Raw genomic sequence first — 21,593 nt, forward strand, 5'->3', positions numbered from 1 at the left:
CCAAAGACCCATGGCATCTGTTTACTGTCTCACAAGTACGTTCAGTTTAAGTGAGTCGGATCGTGTGCTGACACGGTTTACAAAGCAGCACAAAAACTATAATGTGTCCAAACAAGTAAGTTCAACAGTTCAACAAACAGCCAACTGGACTGACTAAAATACACACACACACACACACACACATTAAAAACAATACATCCAGAGATAGAGATTAACTCCTGAAGCATCATGAGCAGGATCTCATTTGCCATTGTTCTTGTATCATGTGCCCCACCCTGTTCTTCCTCCTGCCTCTTTTTCCACTTTTCTAGATTAAAATCTCATATAATAAGCAATCTGGCCCATTTCACCAACAGTGAAGTCATCACAAATATTCTAATTATCACAATATTTCATTTAAAAAAAAAATTACATTTCAACAAGAATTACTATATTGCAACAAATTTTCAGTCTGAGAGGAGCCACCACAGTGACCATTTTTATTATATCTTTCTACTGCATCTGTAATCAGCAGTTATGCGTTTGTCTAGATACATGAACTGAGGAAAAGTGCAACATGAGTCAAATATTGTACTGAAACACACATTTCTGTAAACAAAGGTGGAAAACATTCAAGAAGAACCTAGAAAAACCTAAAACTTTTTGCTCTGCTAGAACAATTCTTCTCATCACCAGCCTAAATTCTCACATGTTAAATATTTCATAAACCCACAGTCATGCTCACACTTTGGTAAAATTAAACAAAACTGACAGAAATATCATTACAATTGTTAGAACAACGTGACCATTAAGAAAAAAAAACTGATGTCAGCTGTTTAATATGCTTTTTCTGATACCGAAAAACATAGACAATATCAAGATATAAAAATGAATTTGGCCACAATTTGATCATCTTTCAAGCTCCAAGACCATCAGTCACATGTTTAAAGCTGACAGCAGGTCTCCCCACACACTCAGCCCTGTGACATCAAAGTCTCCATCAGAAATCTTCAAAGCATTTAGTTCTTTTTCTACATCCCCCCTCAGAGACGGACTGGCATCGAATAAAGCCAGAAAGAGCTCAGTAAGTTTCTTGAAGGACACTACGGGGCCCGTGGTGGTTAGAACCCATTCGCCATCACTTAAGCTGTATTCCATTTCCGAGGCCCACTTTTTCAGTACATTACAAGATGCATCTCTGAGTTTCTGATGTTCTTTTGCCAGGTCTTTCAAAAGTGTAGGAGACAGTAGAGAACACATGTACTGCAGCAGACTGTGTTTCTTTTGCAACCAGTCTAAGAGAAAATCATGTGCAGCAGTTTGTGCAGTACAGTTTTTGGATGTCAGCAGAGCTGCAGCGATGACTAGACAGAATTGTTGCAATGCCCCTTCGCATCCCTGGAGGACAGAGCCTAAAAATTGCTCTGCCCTGCAGGTTTCACTGCCTTGGTTCAGCAGAGCCTCCAGCCTCTCCATCAGCATCTCCCCCTGCACCTCAGCATCAGCACCAAGGGCTGACATATCAGCTAGGGGGCTCAGGACCTTATAAACTGATTTGCATTGAACTATGTGACTGCAGAAACCTGTGACGTCCTCATAGTCTCCGTGCATCGTCTTGACAGGACGCGTTGTGTCAAAGAGGATCTTCATGAGAGAACTGGGAAGTTCTGGGTTGTTCAACAACCTGACGAGCAACAAGTGCTGGCACCGGGGGAGGTCCGAGAAGGAGACTTCGGTGTATCCGGGGATGGTATCTCGCAGAGTTTGGTTTGTGAGCTGCAGCTGTTTCTCCATGATCCTCCTAATAGCGGCGTTATTATGGAACCTGGAGAAGACGTGCTCGCAGTACCGGGCCCAGTGAAACGCCCTGGACAGAGTTTGTTTATCCCAGTGATTCACCGCATCACTCTGCGCCGCCACCGCCAGCATCTCCACCGTGCTAGCTAAGTTTTTCAGCACCGCCTCCATGTGGCGCTCTCAGCATTCAGAGTTCAGCCTTCAGTCCGGCTTCGGAAACCCACTGAGGAGAAAGGTTACAGCCTGAACCCGAATCATCTGAATTTCGCCATGCTGCTGAAAAACTGCTATAGCATTAGAGATGTAGCGGTTTAGCTACATGTTAGCTAAGAAGTCAACATACTAGCATGGCAAAACAGGACTTCCGGTGCCGCACTTCAATAAATAATTCCTCTTGAGTAACGTGGGTTTCAATAACAGCTGACGTTACAATAAAAAATGAATATGACAGCACGGAGAAAGTTAAAGAAACTCACATATCTGTTGCCGGTTTCTACTGCTTGATTTTCCGGTTGAATATACCGCTCGTTAGTGCGCAAGCGTGCCAATATAATTTCATCCCCTTCAAAATAAAAGCGCATCAAGTGACCTTAGCGCCACAAAATGAGTTAATGAGTTCGGTACACACAAACTCGGAATTTTTGTGCTTACGTGTATTTATTATATGGATTACACACATATTTACATTAAAACGCATCATAAGGGTGTTCTGACTAGGAAGACTACACCTGAAACACGTAATTAATGTATTAATAATGATCGTCATTCATTATTTCAATTTATTCTCAAATGCAAGATAGTGTCATTAAAATTACGCCTAAATGAACCAGTCTTGATGTAATAACAATGTGACTAGATGGATCAAACAGCACAGTTGCACACACAGACAAAAACTTTACATCAATGCGTTTGGAAGAATAGAAATTCAGGCCAGAAAAAAAAATGTTACAGAGGGAACACAAAGAAGAGGCAGTGCCAACACGACCAAACTTTCCTCCCATCATCATAATCAGCAGCAGCAGCGTAGCCTGCTGTGAGTGAATATATGTGTGCGCGCGTATGCGTGTGCTTGTGCAGTCAGATCTTGCGCAGCGAGAAAGATCACCCCGGTCTACACTGGTTTGTGATTTTGGAGGCTAACCTGTGGGTCGGTGCACCACTGTGAAAAGCATGAAAATTGGGAACCAGCATCTCACAGGACGAGTGAGAGGAAGGAGCGCACCAGCGAGCTGAACCCTCAGGGTGAGCACACACGAGAAGCTTTTCATTCAGGACATTTTTCGCTACTTTTTCACTGTTGCTGTATGACTGTCAGACTATTCATACTTGCATTTCTGTTTTAGGTTTAGATCATTTTTAGAAAGTACCCTTTGCAATCTCTTCCTTTTGTGTGCTTTGCAGAACAATACCATCTAATGAAACTCATTTAACAGTTGAGGGGGGCTTGGTTGAATCTTACTTCTTGACAGTTGACAGGAAGGTGCTTGCCTTTTTACTCCTTTCAGAGTTAACACCAGACATCTGTAATTAAACGGAATATCATATATTTTGTGTACTAGCTGCTCTCAGTCACTTCATTGGTTTTAATTAGCAGGCGCTCTGCTGGATTTGAGTCATAACTCATCAAGCGTCCTCCCTTGGACCTATTTCAAGAGTGGTAAATTGTCTGTTGTGGGCGCTTTATTCGTGACAGCTGTAAAGAAGGAGACAACCTAAAAAGCCTTATTGCAGTTGTAAATGAAGTGAGAGGCCAATACAGCTCTACCCAAAACCAAGCCCTGGCACCAAATTCAGAGAAACTATAAAAATAGCTCATTTTATCTGTTTTCTTGACATACAGTCAGCCTGAACTTTGGTTTGTTGACAGTTCAAATGTTTCCTTAATCGAAGGTCTGGGGTTGCATATTCCATTATGAAATCATTTCATTTGTAAGACTTAAGTGCAGATTCCCATACAGACAGTGTGCTTCATTGACTGTAGCACCTCAAGCAATCTGATACCTGAACACAACAGATTACTTGTCAGCAGTAGAAACATGCTGAGTGTCCTTATTTAGATGGACAAATCAACCTCCAGATCGGCTAACTGTTGTAGTGGAGGAGGGCACGCAGGGCAAAGAGGGTTACGAGGACAGAGCCACTCTTGTACTTTCTAATGTGATTCATCAGTCAAAATTCCCATCCATATGCCTTTCCCGAAGCAATCTGCAGCCAACCGTGGCACATTAACATGGCTTTAGTGAAGTCACGAGATGACTCAGGATGAATGTAAATTTTGTATTTCTATTTTTTTTTTTTTTTAATGTTTTGGGTTGAAAAGTGGGATCTCTTTGTGAATGCACAAAGCCTAGCATTCGATCATGAACCAGATTCTTAAAATACACGCAGTTTAGCAGAGTGCAGGCTGCTGAAGCTAAACATGTCAGGAAACAGTATGGTGAGAGGAACCAGGTATGTTTTACAACAGCTGGCCGGGGCTATTTCCTTGGGGAAAAAATGGTGAAAATTGAGCTCGATGTTTGTTTACGATCTTGTCAAGAACAGTAAAACTGAACCGAGGTTGACATGAAGATTTATTGAACAGAGACTAGTATGTGCGAATTCAAACAAATCAAGAAAATTGTAGTGCATTTTAAGTTAATTTAAAGTGACATGTGAGAAGACACGTAGGAATCTTTCAGAAAGTTTTTATACCATACAGCTTTAATAAGGAAAATGTACAATAACAATAAGTAAAATAGCAGCTTGATGCATTGCCCACTGACGCATGCACAGGGAATGAGCTTGTTAAGCTCTTGCACTGGGAGACATGAGACATCCTAGTGCCCTTGTTCTGTCTGTCAGCCTTCACCAGTGGACATGGGAATGTAGCACCTGTGTGTGAGCGCCGAGCTCCAGACTTTTGTGTGTGTATGCAAGCGAGTAGAAGTTGCTTCTCAAAGATCTGACAGCCTTGGTCGGACATCAAGGTCCCGATGTCCAGTTTTGCATCACGGTGCCATTTAGTTGGAGCCAACTCCAGACGGACCTTGAAATGTTACACAGCTTTAAAGGTCAGATTCCTCATATCGTGCTGCACTCACTCAGTATTCACAGGAAATTTTCATCCACCGCGTGCTTTGAACTACTTGTTCGTGGCAGCTTCCTTGTTTAAATAAGCTCTTCTTGCAATTTGCATCCGATATCCTGTTTTTATTTGCGTGCCAGAGGGTATGTGAAATGTTCCTGCTTGGAGGAAGCGGTGGAGGCAAAACCTTTAAAATGCAACAACAAGATTTCAAGAATGTGAATTCTCTTCAAGTAACTTTCTGTTTCTTTAAAGAACCCCGGACAAAGAACTTTACCAGAAAAAAGGAGAACAAAGTCACTTCATCATTGGCTGTTAGGTAAGCTGTAATGATACCAGACTTAAGATGTCTGTTCTGTATGTAACAGAGAAAAGACATTTTGCTCATATCTTATTTGTTATTTTAAAATAGAAACTCTTGAGTACTTTGGGAGCCTTTAAATCCCCGTTATGCCACTACCTCTATGCTCTAAGGGTTGGGGTGTCTCCTTTCTGTCTGCATTGCATTGTTTTTCTATGTCAGAGTACTTTAGAGAATAGATTGACGCTTGCAGTGCTGCTGATGTGCCCTGTTACACAGCTCAAGTCTTGCATCTGGTGCCCAGTTGTTTTGTCAGGCACTCACTCTTCTCCACCGCAAATCCGTTAATGGAGTGACACTGGACTGATATCTGAAAGATTTTCATATTGCACCTAATGCGGTGCACCCTTGGCGCACTGTAGCCTGGTATTGGAAAAGACTGGGCCAAATGCTAATTTACTCAGTGACTTCACTTTCAAGGAAATAAGCAGCAATTAAATATTGTTCCAAGTACTGATGTCAAATACAATCTGTCCATCAACCTGTAACGCAAGACCTGCTGCACTGTTGACTGTGATGGGCTGATATGCACCGCTGGATAGACTGCTTAATAGATGGCAGAGTAATTTGAAGGAGCTCTTTGTTGGTTGAATAAAAGTCCTACTGTACCAGTCTGGCTGGTATAAAAGTGTCTCTTGTCCAAAGAAGGGGTGGAAAGAAATGGTGCTCTCTAATGTCATCAGGTTTATTGTAATCCATACCAGGATTTTGACCAGGAGAACAAAGCTACTCTCCTTTCCTGTTTCAGCTTGCTCCTCCTCTGCCCCTTTTGTGAATATGCAACATGAATGATAGCGAATACTGAAGAATTTTATTGTGAGGATCTGTTTAGATCACGAGTATAAAACACACACATGTTCAGAGGTTCCTTCTGTTATCGTGACATATCATGACCGCTGTAACCAACTTTGTTTAAGCTTTCAAAAGAGCTGCACAATATTTGGAGGATGCTAACTAGAGCTGAAATGACGGATTAGTATATTTCCAGAAAATGTGTAACTACTTTGAAGATAAATGGACCTCTGGTTTAAGGTTATCACATATGAGAATTCTCCGATTCACTCTGTTTTGCATCACTGTCAACTGAATGGGTATAACACTGGGAATTTCTCTTTTTGTTTTTTTTTCCTTTTTGATATCAAATGAATTGAAGAAGCCCTTTCCTAGAGTGTACCCCAGCTCTTGCCCTGTGACAGCTGAGATAGGTTCCAGCCCACCTCCTGGCAACTCTAAATTGAATTAAGTGATGCATTGCATCACCTAATTATTCCCTGGAGAGAGTAATTCCTCGCAGTACTTGTTACATTACTTTAGCATTACTCAGAAACATTGCCTGAGATGAATTGTCCCATTTACCAGTTAATAGTATCAACCTTGAACTACAGTGCCACACACTGGCACGAATCCCTATCCTAGTGAGGACACAGGATCTTTCTTTTATTGTTTAAGTATTAACACAAAGCTAACAGCAAAGTTGAAAATCAGCTCATTGTGCAGATAACTGAAGAACCTTTGTAATCTAAGTAATGCTGACTGTGTAGTGTGCAGGAGTGGGTCTGCGTTACAGTGTGATCAGGGGACTTGGTTGGAGCGAATGTCTTGGACTCTTTGTCATGTTCTTTGAGCCATTCCTGAGCAGTTTTTGCCATTTGATGAGGTACATCGTCCCGCTGGGGGAGGCTGCTGCTGATGTCTGGCAGAGTTTTTCCAGTTCTTTCCAGCTGAACGCTGCATTTTAACAATATGATCAATGTTTTTTTCACTTCACCACTTAATAGTTTTAATGTTGGGGCTCATGTATGTATATACATACATACATACATGGGTGCATACTCAAACATATGCATGTATAGAGAAGAACATGATGGTTTTGTTGCCTGCTACAACAGCAAAGCATTTATTAGCAGGACTTAGATGGAGTCGAATTAATATGCTGAGGTATCTGGATAATATGTACCTCCTTTATTAATGTTTTGAAGATCTGCTATACCGCACACTGGAGCTGCACATTGTGTCTGCTTGCATAATATTACAGATATCTTACATGTTTATGAATTCTATATCATTGGACTGTCTTAACCTTCTCCTGCTGATGAATAGGGAACCATGTGCAGTTCCCTGAGCCCCAAACAGCCCAGCGGGCCCGGCCTGACAGACATGCAGCAGTACCAACAGTGGCTTTCCAGTCGACATGAGGCCAGCCTGCTGCCTATGAAGGAAGACCTGGCCCTGTGGCTCACTAATATTCTTGGTAAGTCACACTAACGAGCAAGAAACATATGCTATTAACAGTGAGAATTTATTACCACGAGTTATAGTTTATGACATGGTTTAATTCGCTAAGCAAAGCGAATTTAATTCAGTTATATTTATATAGGGCCAAATCATAACAACAATCGCCTTGAGGGGTAGTAATACTGTTACATATATAAAGTTACAGTTATATTCCTGAACTGTGGTTAAAATGTGTTTTAAATCATTCATTTCTCAGATGTTTTGCTAGCTTTGCTAAATAAAATAAATTTAAAAAATCAGGGTGTGGTTTGTAGATTCATTGGATACACAGGCTTAGAAATAGCTTGGCTTTGAAAAAATCCTGCACATTTCATTGCTTTGTGTCTAAAATTAACTCAACTGGTCTTTGCTGATGTAAACATCTCTGCAGGGGACTGTGATCAATCCGCACCTCATTACAAACTATTTTAAAGTCCCCAGATTGTATGGACCTGTTCCAGTTGCAACGCTCTTTCATAGATTTACTTTAAATGAATAATGGACACCATTAACTGTTCTTAAATAATGCACAGTGGGTGGGAGCATCAGCTCTGTGCAAGGATGTGGTTGCATAATAAACGATTCTCTGCGCTGTACTTCGTTAACAGCGCAGCCACAAAACAAAAGCACAGTGCACTTTGATCTGATTTGAATGGGTGTGTATGAATGAGTTTTGTATGGTTTTTTGTTGTTGTTTCTTTTTGTTTGTTCCTAGAGCCAGGGAAAAATTTGTATTAAACATGGATATCATTAGTGAAATACCTTAGAGAAACACCTACAGTCATTTCCATGATGTTTTCTTAAGCATTCTTGCACCAATGACTCACCAGAGTCAGCTCATAAATATTCTTACAAAGGCTGCCACCAGAGTAAGAATTATGTATTTGTTAGTTGGGTTTCAGAGATGTAAACTGTCTGTTAACCAGTGTTTCATCAGAATTTTAAATTTGTTAGAGTCGAGTGCTAATGAGGAAGCCAGTGTATGAGTGAACACACAAAAATACACACATGCAGCACGTTTACTCTAGCTTTTGTCATAAGTATGTTGGTTTGTGTTTGTAATTATCATGTTTGTACTGCTTTTAGGTTATTAACAAGGTCGCACCTACGCCAGTGTTAGAATAGATAAGTATGAACTGCTTTATTGTTTCTTGTTACACAAAACCAAGGGCCTCTGCTGGCCCTGGCGCTAAACGCTTCATAGACTGTGCTTTTTGTTTAAAATATGCTTAAGAACTACTGTATGTGTTATGACTGGGAGTTACTCCTGGATGCATATAACAGACACTTTTCAAACCAACTATAAGGTTCCTGAGACTCTCTCATGTCTGTGTGTAAACAACTTAAAACAACTTCAGTGTCTTCCGTGTTATCTCTGGCTGTGTGTGTGTTTGCACTGGAACCAGCTGAGCCAGAAAGCCATGGAAGTAAAGGGTTCGTAAGCAGGAGCATGCAAGTGTTTCCAGTGCATAAACACTACAGAATTAATTTGTTGGTTTAGGCCAAGTTCTGTATTTGCTCAGTATTTTTTTTTTTTATTCTGTGAAACAAGATGCTGACATCCTTGATTACAGTTTCAGGTGAGACCTGCCGTGTGGCCCGCTGCCGTGTGGGAGGCATATGTTTGGTTATACTGATGAGTCATTGTTGTCAAAGCGGCAACAGCTTGGCTCGTATTGTTTTCACTTCCCGAGTCTGTCTTTTTGTCTGTCGTCATGGCAAAATGTGCTCCTCAAGACACTTACTTAAGCAGGAACTACCACAAAGGTGTTTTAAAGCACTTGGCAGGTGTTTATGTTTGTCTTTGTGCATTTGTCTGTGGACAGTTGTTCAGTTGTTTAGCACTGCAAATGGGCAAGAAACACCCAAGAAACTTAACAGGTGTTTAATTGTAGTTTAAATGCAAGGAGAAGGCTGAGTTTGCAAACGGTCAGAGCTCACTGATGCTAATATATTCCCAGTGTAAGATGATCTCAAGTCAGATTGAAGGAACTGGGCAACTCGTATGATTAAATATTTAATTTTAATATACTTCTATTGGAGCCCGGTGAAATATATTTTCCTCTCACAGCATGGAACGAGGGTCGTCTGAGTAGAGTATAAGACTCACTGAGTGTTTCTCAAGATTTCAATCTCTCTTTTCTGGGCTCAATTGCAACATTTGGAACTCATTAAACATTGAACCCCTAAACCCCTCCTCCAATAAGAAAGAGAAAAGGGATAAAAAAAAATATCTCCAGTTTCTTTCCACAGACACCCCCCTGCCACCACCTCCTATTTCACGATGATCTAACTAAGAAAGAATGGTCCTCTGGAAGTCAGTCAACTGGACACCACATGTTGATCACCAACGTAGCTCTGCAACTGCACAGGATAATGAGGCATTACTGTGTACAAACAGATGCCACGTTTTTTTGGATTTTTTTATGCATCCCCGTAGTTGCCATCTCACGGTGTGTGACCAGGAAATCCCCCAGATCCTCTCAAATCATGTTGTACTATTTCAGCTTTTGGCTCCTCCAGAGCCGCCACAAACCCGGCAGCAAAAGCGACTCTCGGTCATTAAAACTGTTTTAGGAATCAACAGCACTGCGTCAGGTTTGACCGCAACTCGGAGTGAAGTGGAGATTAAATTTTATTTCCTTATGCTATATGTATATTTTTTAAACTTGTGGCGCTGCTCTTTCTTTATGTGTCTCCTGCTCAGGTCTGGAAATCACTGCTGAGAGCTTCATGGACCGCTTAGACAATGGCTTCCTGTTGTGCCAGCTGGCTGAGACACTGCAGGAGAAGTTCAGGCAGAGTAATGGAGATCTGCCTACCCTTGGCAACAGCAAGGTACAGAGAGACTGCAATAGTCCTGTGTGATACAGGTTACAGTGAAAACACTAATCTGAAAGTTAAATCTTGGCTGAAAATCTTCCCAGACTAACTTTCAGCTTGAACGATTTCACAGAGCATTGTTCCTGAGTATGAAAACATCATCTGAGCAGACACTTATTAGGTCAGATTGACTGACAGTCACTGTTTAAAACCACTTCCACATGTAATGGTCTTTTTCACATCTAAATACAAAAGGATATCCCAACACAACATTTGGAAAGTAACACAGAGGCAGAAAGACGCTCTTGATGACTGTGCCCATGAATTCCTACTTTGTAAAGAACTCCACAATTTTAGAAAGAAGTGCACATAAAGTGGGATGGGGGGATGGGGGCCTCCTGCCTTCAACAGGGCAAAAAAGAGAAAAAATAAGGCTAGCAAGGACACGTTAACTGATGGGGCCCCACATCCCCTATGAGATTTGGGAGAACAGCATTAAACGTTCTTTTCTTGTGAGCCTTGACTGAGGATTTAATGAATTTCATTAAAAGGGGTGCCTTGAGAGTGGTTACCTGTAATTTAACCCAATCAGTCTGTCCAGATGTATATTTATGGGGTTGGTGACTAAAAAACACAAAAACAACTAGGCAAAAGAAAAATGTTTCTATTTATGCCCCATATATTATAAAAACCCCATGGATACATCCTCAAAAGTTCAAAAATATATGTTAAAAGATGGATATTTACCTTCAGTATCTGTTTATTACAGATATTTAAATGCTGAAGTGACAGCTGGTCTCAGTGGCATGCAGCAAAAACTGTGATTGGGTCATGTTCGTGCCTCTGTTCGGAAGGCAAGAAGTAAAAGATGTTTGTTGGTCCTTCAGTGAGAGTTGTTGATGTTTGCACTGAAGCATTACTGTGCTGATGTCAGTGGGTCTCCTGATCTCAGTGTGAGCGCAGCAGCACAGATGTGAGGAAATACTTGAGGTCAATGACCGTGAGACAGCAGAGGAGCTGCTGAAATAGAGGAGTCTATTGATTATGAATGCCAACAGAGGGAGAGAGAGAGTCCTTGGATAGGCTTTAAAATGAAACAAAGCTGCATTATGATATTGTGCAGCGAGCGTGATTTGATTCTGTTTGTCTGAATTAAGGGTTTTCATTAAAAGATTAACCGTGTTATTCATGTCTGATACACAGTATGTCATCCAATGAGTCTTTATGCTTGTCGTGGCATTTGATCAGCTCTAGTTGTTTGCTATCAGATTTCACCACTTAAAAGAGGACATCCATCTGTGTTCAAGCCCTGTTATAAGTCGATGTGGTGTGTGAAGTGGGCCTGTGACTACAGCACAGGGGTACCATCAATCACACTTTGCAGATGCTGTGCTCCAGACGTCTTCCCATGTGTTTATATCAATCAGTATTAAGTCCAGATGAGCAAAGGTTGTTTTCGTTCTTGTCATAACACTTTGACAGGCTGATTTTTGTACAGTCATTTCAATAACTGTGGGAACTTATTGCTATAGCACTGAAATTTTAAGCAAAAGTACAATGTTCAAGACTTGGTTTCGGCAGGAGAGTGAGATGAGAAGATCAAACATCGTAAATAAGTAGCATTGACCAAAAGGGATTTTTTTTACAGGGAAAGGAAGGGCCATGAAGCTAGACGCAGCTGCTGGTTATCTCAGCTGAAAGGCTTGGAGAGGAAAAAGTAGCCCGGCTCTGTACAAAGTTCATGAAATCTGTCCGCTTGCACCCATAAAGCTCACCACATATTTGCTTAACCAGTGCAAAAACAGAGATGTCAGTCGAAGACAGTTCAACCTCCAACTAACAGATATGATAATAGCACAATCTTCTCATCTACCTCTTAAAGTAAGAAAGTAAATGTATTTTTAAAGTGTCAAACTGCTCATCTCGTGTGTGCATGTTGAGGTATTTAAATTCTTTGAATGAAATAATTTGATTTTAGCTGTCGTTGCTCATTTCAAGCATAGCAGTTCCTTTTCCTTATTATTATTCCCATATGTTTAAAGATAATCTTTTCCAGAAGTCCCCTACCTCCTGTGCAATCATTAGACATTCAAAAGTGCAGATCATTTGGCAGTCAAGGCAGAAATAATAATACATTCATCTGATTGTTAGATGAAAAAAAAAAAAAACAACCTTGGCAAAGTTGAATATTTATCCGGGAATGCAAAGTCATTTAACACAAAAGATCCCCTAAAAAAAGTCAAAAGGAGAGTCTGGAATGAAAAGAAAAATACCCACAAAAGCTTGCATATTTCCAGCATGAGCTCATTCCACCTTTCTCAAAGCACAGACACACATATCCTGTATAAAACCACAGCAAAGCGCATAAATCTCCCCGAACAGACCGTGTGGGGGCTGAAACCCATAAGCATGTCATTTGAGCCCAAATCATAGACAGCCTGGTAAAGTAGCACAGGTTTTCAAACCCGTCATTTCTCATATTGATCTCAATGGGAAGGGTTCTTGATCCTGGGCTGAAATCAGAGCCTCAGCAGACATCAGTGTAGATGTAGAGAATGTGGCTCTGTGTTTCGGTGGAGCTCTGGGTATTGGTTCGAACAAGTCACTCTGGAGGACTTTTGTCCTTTCTTTGTTAAACTGCAGAATAAGATGTTTAAATCCGATCTTGTTTAAGTGAAAGTAAGGGGGTTCTTCTCTGTGTCTGTGACAGAGAATTCCCAATCGGAGGATACCGTGTCGGCGGAGCGCTCCATCCGGCTCCTTCTTTGCACGGGACAACACAGCCAACTTCCTGGCCTGGTGTCGTGAGGTCGGAGTTGGAGAAACATGTCTGTTTGAGTCAGAGGGTTTAGGTGAGTCTGTTTTTATTTCTCACCCTGCGAAAATGTCAAGATGTAGGACAGACCGGGTACATAAACAGGCATCACTTTCCTCACAAAGACTCAGTTCTGTCAGGCTTTGGTTATCCCTGGCACTGCTGGGGCAGTGGGCTCAGATTTCTATCTCCTGTGAATGGCCTGATTGTACAGGTACAGTGACACGCAGGTTGGCCTGCTTCCCTCTCCTCCCCTCTGAGGATTAGAAGCCTCACATCACCAGACCGAGCCTCACCTTCTTTGACGTGCTCAAAAAGCTCACAGCCCGGGTAGCACAGTGATGGGAGCAGCTCTACCTGACAATAAGGCAATCTCAGACAATGCACTCATGCACAAAACATCTAAAGTAAAACTACAGGAGTGTGGACATAAAGGTGTGAGATGGTGAGAAAGTAGGCCAACAGTATGCAAATGTTTTCCTCAGCTCACAGTAGGGATATTTTTCTCTCTTCCTCATTCGCTCTCTCAGTGTTTCTGTGTCTTTCTGATCTTTCGCAGACCTTTCTTGCATGTTATTTCACCGCAGTGTCCTTGCAGCAAAGATATGCCCGGACTGAAATATTTCCCTCATAATCAGATTTGCCCCTGACAAGAGCACAAATATGCAGAATAGTCATAAATTCTTGCCATATTTTTGACTAAAAGGTTGATCAGCCATTGCTAAAAATATTCAAGCTATGTAAATCATTTCTGGATTCCAGGATATACACACACGCAGTGAGCTAGCTGCAGTGAACTATAATCGCCTTCGAATCCAGTGGACATGTGATTGTAATAAAATGCTTCAGTGAACAATCCAGCTGACGAATGTCTCTTTTTTTCTTTCTTTCCTTCCCTCTTACTTTCTCTGGATGGATTTGTCAGTTCAGCAGTAGGTGTAACAACATCAGGTTTGCTATCACGCAGTGGATATATTCTTTCTATATTGCATGGTGTGGTGTGTCACATTATTCATGCTTTGTGTGTCCACAGTCTGGTTTGATCTATTATTTGCCGTGGTTACCGTTACCCTCTGAAGTGGTTAAAATGAACATGTGAGCAGTATTCTTTCCATTTGGTTTGGGATGAACAGGATTAGAGAGGACCATGTGATTGCATGAAGTTCATAAGCTTGTTTTTATGTCCATTTCACCGTCACACAGCCACTCATTCTCATTCATCACCTTCATCCAGATACAGTACAGTATTTTAATCACCAAATCCTAAAAGGTGATCTCTTTTTGCAGTTCTTCATAAGCAGCCACGAGAAGTCTGCCTTTGTCTTTTAGAGCTGGGCCGGATAGCATCACGGTATGCTCTTGGTTTTTACATTTTCCTCCTTGATTGTCTAGATTTTCCTGTGTATGTCTTTGGACTGTTTTGCAAATCCTTCCTTAATTTCCGTGTCTCTTTTATTCCTCATCTAGGTACAATGTGGAGCCTCCTGGCCTTATAAAACTGGAGAAAGAGATTGAGCAAGAAGAGAAAGCGCCTCTACCTCCTCCGTCACCTGTATCTCCAGCTCAGCCTGTCCCTCCATCACCCTCTTCATCTCCTTCCCCATCCTCTTCCCCATCCCCAACTCCTACCAAAGTGACTTCTATCAAAAAAAGCACAGGGAAGCTTTTGGATGATGCCGTAAGTTAGCAAGTGTTCACCTCTGTTTGCTGGTTCCACTTATGTTATCAGAGGAAAAGCATCAATGTTTGTTTTTGTCAAAACAGGTAAGACATATCGCCAATGATCCACCTTGCAGATGTGCAAATAAGTTCTGTGTAGAGAGACAGTCGCAGGGTCGATATCGTGTTGGGGAGAAGATGCTCTTTATTCGGGTGAGTGTGTTACAGTATTGTACAAAAGTCCTCGTTTCTTTGTATTTTGCTTCCAAGGAGCCAGACTTTCTTGGATTTTTTAAAAGCAATCTTGAGGAATAATTCTCCAGGCTTTTTGCAAGTCTTTCCAAGTTTTTCTTTGGATATTGGCTGTTTTTTCCCTCATTTTGAGTCCAGTCCTTGTACCCGACCAGTTTCAGGAGAATGTTTTTTTGGTTTGTTATGCCACTTAACACTAACCTATGACTCATTGAAGCATAAAAAACGCACATAACTCAAAAGATGGCCCAGTCTTGTGTCTGCACGCAACAGAGACCTTAGCAAATCGTCTATCTTTAGGCACCTTGTTATTAGCAGTCTGTCACAAAAACATAATTTGTCCCCATTTCTTTCGTTGCATCCAGGAAAATGTCACCATTTTACATGAATAAAATAGTATTTTTGCAACAACAAAGTGATTCCCAAAGAGCTATTAGCCAAAAACCTGCCATGTGGTGTGCAATATGTCCTTACAAAATTTGAGGAAAATGGACAAATAGAGGAGAAATTAAGTTGCAGGCCTAAGAAAATATCTACAGCATATGAACAGTTTCTGAAAGTCCCGTCCTTAAGAAATGGGGGGAAAAAAATCCACCAAAGACCTGACGCAGGACCTGAGCTGATTCATCCACTGTTCACTGCAGCCGCATCAGAGATACTCTCAGCGGAAGGGTGGCTGATAAGAAACAATTCTTAAGAATAGAATAGAATGCCTTTATTGTCACTATACAGTTGTACAATGAGATACAGAGGAAGGGAATCGGAAAAATGGCTGTGGTATGCCACAAAACTGGACTGAAAATCAAAATCATCAATATGTATGGGGCAGGTCACAAGAGAGATACAACTACAGCAATCTTAAAAACACAGTGATTGCTCGGGGGTGCATTTCAGCCAGTGGTGTTGGGGATCTTGTTAAAGTGGATGGAATTATGAACACAAAAAAGTACTGTCAGATTTTGATCTACCATGCAATACCACCTGGAAAGCATTTGACTGACAGTTTCAGTTTCATTTTTCAGCATAACAATGATCCCAAATAAACTGCCAGTGCAGTAAAAGGATGCAATCAGTCAAGGATTGGCCTTGCCAGAGCTCGGCCTCAACATTATTCAGGCAGCTTGGGATCATCTTGACAGAGAATCCAAGAAACGGTGGCCAATATCCAGATAAAATCTTTGGATGTCCTTCAAGAAGACTGCTTAAATAAATTTATAAAAAGCTTCCCTAAGAGAGTTTAGGCTGTGTTGTAGTATAAACGTAGTCATACCAAATACTGACCTTCAATCATGTTAGACTTGTACAAACTCTGTTTTTGCGTTATATATTCTATTTTCAATGTTTCCTATTTTCCTTGCAAAATATAAGGAAATGAGTGATGGCTCAAGATTTTTGCACAGTACTGTATATAATAATTAACATAATCATTTTTTCACTTGTATCACTTTCATATGAGGTTATCAAATTATCCGGTTTTGGATATTAGCATAAAACTGTTCAGTGGAAAAAGTCTATTGTTGGGGAAGGCCCCAACGGACATAGTTCTTTACTGGTGAGCTTATCCTTAAGCTTAGTTTTCAGGTCACTGTTCTGAATGTTTTACATTCAGTTTGCTATTATTACACTGTTATGCACTACTATAAAGTCTCAGTCCAAATAATAATGAAGACATTAGTCCCATCACTGAAACTTCAGAGGCAAATATTACACATTATACAATAATGACTCTATGAAATCATTATTCAAATAAAGTAAATCATACATTACATTGTAACCTTCTTTTACAAACTGGCAAAAAGGGGAAATAGTCTATTTCTAGCAGTGGAAAATGACAGTAACCGTTTTCTTATTTTTTAATTATTCCATTCATTTTATTTTCATTCCACTTTGCGGTTTGTAACAATAACGTCTCACATTGCAAAGCAAACTCTTTTTCCAGTCGTATAGCAGATATGTGGGGCTGGTTTTGGCATGAAGGTCATCCATTGTGTCTACAAATGGCCTTTGCCTTGACAATGTTTACTTTCATTTGCTGTAAAGAGAAAGCAACATCCACACATTCACCTATGATCTCACAACCAACTTACCACTTGGAATATGTCTGACCCAGAACTGGCTGTTGTACTAACATAATCACACAGAATCAGTCTTTAAGCTTAGGAAATGTTACTCAGCTTTCTCAGAGTGGAGAGATAAAGGCGATTCGTGAAAGATAAATGGAGAATAACAGATCGGAGAAGTAGCATCTCTCCCCTTGGGATCCTGGTTACTTGGCAACCCACAACCAGGATTTACACCTCCAAAGATGTGATTCATGCTGGCGGTATGTGTAGATTAGCAAAAGGGAGTTTACTCTTGGATGTCCTCTGCTGTTTGTCCATTGTATTGCAACTACTAATAGTTAGTAGTTGGTTTTTAAAAAACAAACCAAAAAGTCTTAAACAAAAATGGGAAAAAAGCTTCAGGACAAGCAGCAGAGGATGAATATATACAGTATAGTATATAAATGGGCAACCATACTGAAAAACAGCTAAATTATAACAACATTATTAGACATCCGTTACCATGTGTCATCATGGATACTAGTCACACCTTCAGTATGTGCGATACTGCTTAGGATGACAAACAAAGCAAGTGTTAAGCCTCTGTTCCTCTGTCTCCCAGCCAGCACTCTTCATGCTGAACATGCTTTAATTAAAATTCCTCACATGGCTTTTCCCCCCCAGCAGCTGGGTCGACTGAAAAGGCATGAATACAGTAAGCCCAGTCACTGTCTGTAGGCAGCTGGGAGCAAGGACAGCAGTGACGTGCAGCAGATCTCACTTCACAATAATCTGGGCCGCTGGAGAGGCTGACCTTCTGCTGGAATAAATGAGCTAGTTGTAGCTTGAATGAGAGAGCAGAAAAACACCAGAGTGGTTTTGTGAGAAGTGCTGTCCCAGCTCAGCCCCGGGCCTCTGCCCTTCTCTGGCCTACTGAGAAGGGTTTGGAGTCCAGCAAGGGTCTCGTCCCAAAGCAGCGTGATTGAAAACCCCTCTGCATCACACAGGTCCATTAAATCCACAATCACAAAGCCTGAGGCCTGGTGCTGATGATTGGATCTACTGCCCTGCTCCTGCCCTCACGATTGATTCATTTAAGAGGCCTATAAATGTTGTATGTTATGCTGCTGCAGGGCAAGAAGCGTCATATCTGGCCAAACGGAGGTGACAATTGCATGATGTAATTTGCCCTTTTTAACTATGTAGTGTTTTCCTATTTGTCTGAATCATTTTTGAGTTGAGTAAATAATCTTTATAATAACTTGTTTTGGATTTACGCTTCTTCAGATAGGGCCATTCAGCAAACAAGCTTGTTTCCTCAGAGGTGTAATGGTGTGTTAATGAGGTAGAGGGGCAAAAAGCCTCCATAGCAAGGCAGACATGTTTTATGTGCGCAGCCTCTGGGGAATGCAGGCTTCTGATCATCGAATATACCAGCGCCTTTTATTTCGTCTCTTTATTATAACCGGTGACGTTGCCATGGTAGCCAACCTTGGGAATGTGCCCTGATGTGGCAGGTGGCATTGTTTTGAAGCAAATGTTGTAGAAAAGGGAAAGGAAAAAAAACACTGCATGTGTCTGTTTAACCAGACATATAATTTAAGGTTTTATGCTTTTTAGTGATGAAATCACCTGAATATTTATTAGCTATCCTAGTAGGTTGGGAAGTTGATCTTCCAGCTTGTCAACTCAGACCCATAAAATGTTCAGTGTTACCAGAAGATATCCCATTAACACTGCAGATTGTATGCAAATTCATGTGTATGAATGATCAGTCAACAAAATGGTATGATTAAATTGGGGGTGGCTGTGGTTAAGGAGTTAGAGTGGGCAGCTATTGAAAGATTGGTGCTTCTCTGGCTGCTGGCAACATGCTGAACACACAGTTGGTCCAAATGTGTTCATCACAGTGTGGTAAATAGAAAGCATTTAGACGTAGAAAAATGTGCTTGCACGGATGTGTATGTGTAGGAAACATGTTAAATAAAGTGCCGTGAGTGCTCCAGTAGAGTAGAAAAGGGATGTATAAGAACCAGTCCATTTACCATATAAAAGTGGACATCTGTAAATTTTTGGTAATGCTGATGTTTGTTTAGAGTCAATGATGTAAATGTGTCAGATTTAGCCACATAGGCTAGTTTTCCTTAGCATTCCTTGGCAGGTTGATTATATTTACAGACATGCTTCAACTTAACTTCCACCTCAACCCTGCTGTACAATCATTAAGTGGGTAATTAGCTAAAAAACAAAACAAAAAACAGCCTGTAAAAGTGTCTGCTTCTGCTCTGAAGTTGTAAATTGTAACATGGGTGTCAAAGAACACTAACTTGTTTTGGAGCCAGCATTAAGCACCCATTCAAATTCAACAAACTGCCCAATAACAACAGAAGTTAGAACTGGAAGACCTTGCCTATTAGCTAATGCTGGCAAGCTTGGTTTGCTTGGTACATATACTCTAGGGGGACAACACACAGACACATCTTAATTAGTGCACAATTAGCAGAATGAACAGTAACAGAACAAACAAAAATTCCCACTTGACAAACATCAGTGCTCTCTTGACTTTTATTCTACCACCAACAGCTATTTGTCATTGCATTTTTTGCATGACAATATATATGACCCAGTAGACAATCCTCAGACTTTAGTGTTCCCCTGACTACATCACTAAATAGCATTTGATATTTTGAGGGAATGTCTCATTAACTAATAATTTCTCATACAGACCATAAGGTCCCACTTAGAAGGAATTTTAATAACCTAGTCCTTTGATGTTTCCTGTAGCACCATCATCATCATCATCAAAAACTGGAAATTTTAATGGGCCTAGTTTATCATCAAATACCTGCTACTAACAAAAGCATTTGTGTTTAGGGCTACTTTTATTTTTATATCAGCATAAGGTCAAAGCAGGGCTGCATCTGCACACAGTCTCATCACTGTTAGAGTTAAGAAATAAGAGTTTCTTAGTAATCAGTTCACCTAGACGTTAGGGCAGCAGGGTTGATAAAGAATCCCTCCAGGGATACCAACCACTTCTGGGACACCCACATCAATCAACAAGCTTTGACATCAAAGCCGCGCTTACATGTTCGTTCAGCTAAAACCCAAAGCTTCAATCAGGATAATGACATTAATCCTATAGAAGGGTTCACCCACATCTATTAAAGCACCCCTTCTGACACACCAGCATCACAACATAATCCTATTTTCTTCCGCAGATGCTGCACAATAAGCACGTGATGGTGCGAGTCGGTGGAGGCTGGGAGACCTTTGAGAGCTACCTGCTGAAACATGACCCATGCCGCATGCTCCAGATTTCCAGGGTGGAGGGCAAGATATCCCCTATCAGCAGCAAGTCCCCTAATATCAAGGACCTCAGCCCTGACAGCTACCTGGTGGTGGCAGCGCACTACCGCAGCAAAAAGTGAAGACACGAGACTGAAAAAAATTCCATTAATAAAACTTTGTGCTGTTTTTTACTGTGTAGAGAAGGGGGCGTAGCTATGCAACATATCCCTGTTCTCATGAAGTAAATATTAAAGCTGTAGTGCAACACCATTCACAGAAAGCACATTTTTGTCATAGTGATGATTTTGTTTTGTTGGTTAAAGATCATTCTTGGGTGTTTTCATTTGATTGGGCCTGGACACATGTTAGTAGGCCTCTGGGTGTTATTTACTTTTACATAACAGCAAACAGCTTTGAAAAACATGCTCATTATTATCGTCACAGTATAATTGGTTTCATAATTAGTGCAAGGGAAGGTGTAGATTTTCTTGAGATTTGAGATTTTCCTGTTTTTATTGCATCTGAAGCAATATCACATATGGTAGGTAGAACACTTTCATCTTTTAGCTCCTCATATAAATATCTGTATTTGTACAAAGTAAAAACACAAGTTGTTTTTTTACATGAAATGAAATGGGTGCTGGAGATGTTGGCAATTTTATGAAGCCAGTATTCCTTGGTACCTTGATGTGGATTCTATTGATTTGTCTGTGCTAGTGTTGTTTTCCCAATTTTTTTCATTTCCCATCAAACTGATCTTCTTATCTAATTTTTTAATAATACACAGACCCTATCGGGCTGTGGCTCAAATGGGATTTTATCTCCCACATTAGAAGAATTATTTAAACCCAATGAAGTTTAAATGCTTTACTTTATACATTTAAATTCTTGTAAAAACTCTCATAAAACCTAAATTTATTCACAAAATGTTATAGCTTTTTCTTTGTGCATTTCTTAGTAGGCTAAAAAAATAAAGCAATGCTCATATTGTTTACATTTTGCATAACTGTTCTATGCAGTACATTTATATATTAGCATTTTGATTGTATTATGCATTACTAGAATAGATCCCGTGTGTAATAATGTCTTCATCCGACAATCACATGTTCGAATCAGTTTCACTAGCTTGTGATTTATAAATAGATTTACTCATTTAAGGTCTCACGTTCTTCACTGTGTCGTATTACTGACCCCTACAGGTGGTGCAGTGATTTAAATACGATTATTATTGAT

At 40.6% G+C, this 21,593-nt stretch overlaps 2 protein-coding genes across 5 annotated transcripts; one reads left to right on the plus strand and one right to left on the minus strand.

The window, feature by feature from the left end:
- Positions 1-465: 465 nt before the first annotated feature.
- On the minus strand, positions 466-2,301 carry fancf (FA complementation group F). Its single transcript, XM_084933661.1, has 2 exons — positions 2,253-2,301; positions 466-1,999 (listed from the first exon to the last, which is right to left on the minus strand). The coding sequence occupies exon 2, from the start codon at positions 1,945-1,947 to the stop codon at positions 916-918; it is 1,032 nt and encodes a 343-aa protein (XP_084789787.1). The 5' UTR covers positions 1,948-1,999; positions 2,253-2,301; the 3' UTR covers positions 466-915.
- On the plus strand, positions 1,996-21,292 carry gas2a (growth arrest-specific 2a). 4 transcript variants are annotated; one of them, XM_084933657.1, is made up of 10 exons: positions 1,996-3,018; positions 5,099-5,162; positions 7,305-7,455; positions 10,186-10,316; positions 13,012-13,153; positions 14,047-14,067; positions 14,404-14,467; positions 14,584-14,794; positions 14,881-14,988; positions 20,291-21,292. In XM_084933657.1, exons 3-10 carry the CDS (start codon positions 7,311-7,313, stop codon positions 20,498-20,500), a joined length of 1,032 nt encoding a protein of 343 aa, XP_084789783.1. In that variant the 5' UTR covers positions 1,996-3,018; positions 5,099-5,162; positions 7,305-7,310; the 3' UTR covers positions 20,501-21,292. The 4 variants fall into 4 exon arrangements, with proteins under 4 accessions (XP_084789783.1, XP_084789786.1, XP_084789785.1 ...); XM_084933660.1 differs by lacking the exon at positions 14,047-14,067; XM_084933659.1 differs by lacking the exon at positions 5,099-5,162.
- Positions 21,293-21,593: the final 301 nt, after the last annotated feature.

This window comes from Perissodus microlepis, chromosome 7 (genome assembly GCF_051167445.1).
Source record: "Perissodus microlepis isolate ML-2025 ecotype Zambia chromosome 7, ASM5116744v1, whole genome shotgun sequence".
NCBI classification, from domain to species: Eukaryota; Metazoa; Chordata; class Actinopteri; order Cichliformes; family Cichlidae; genus Perissodus; species Perissodus microlepis.

Excerpts from the sequence above, each read along its gene's own strand:
- fancf (XM_084933661.1), bottom strand. The coding sequence starts at position 1,947 with ATGGAGGCGGTGCTGAAAAACTTAGCTAGCACGGTGGAGATGCTGGCG.
- gas2a (XM_084933657.1), top strand. The coding sequence starts at position 7,311 with ATGTGCAGTTCCCTGAGCCCCAAACAGCCCAGCGGGCCCGGCCTGACA. Across the intron at positions 13,154-14,046 it reads GTTTGAGTCAGAGGGTTTAG|CAGTAGGTGTAACAACATCA; the intron begins GTGAGTCTGTTT and ends TTGTCAGTTCAG. Across the intron at positions 14,989-20,290 it reads AGAAGATGCTCTTTATTCGG|ATGCTGCACAATAAGCACGT; the intron begins GTGAGTGTGTTA and ends TTTCTTCCGCAG.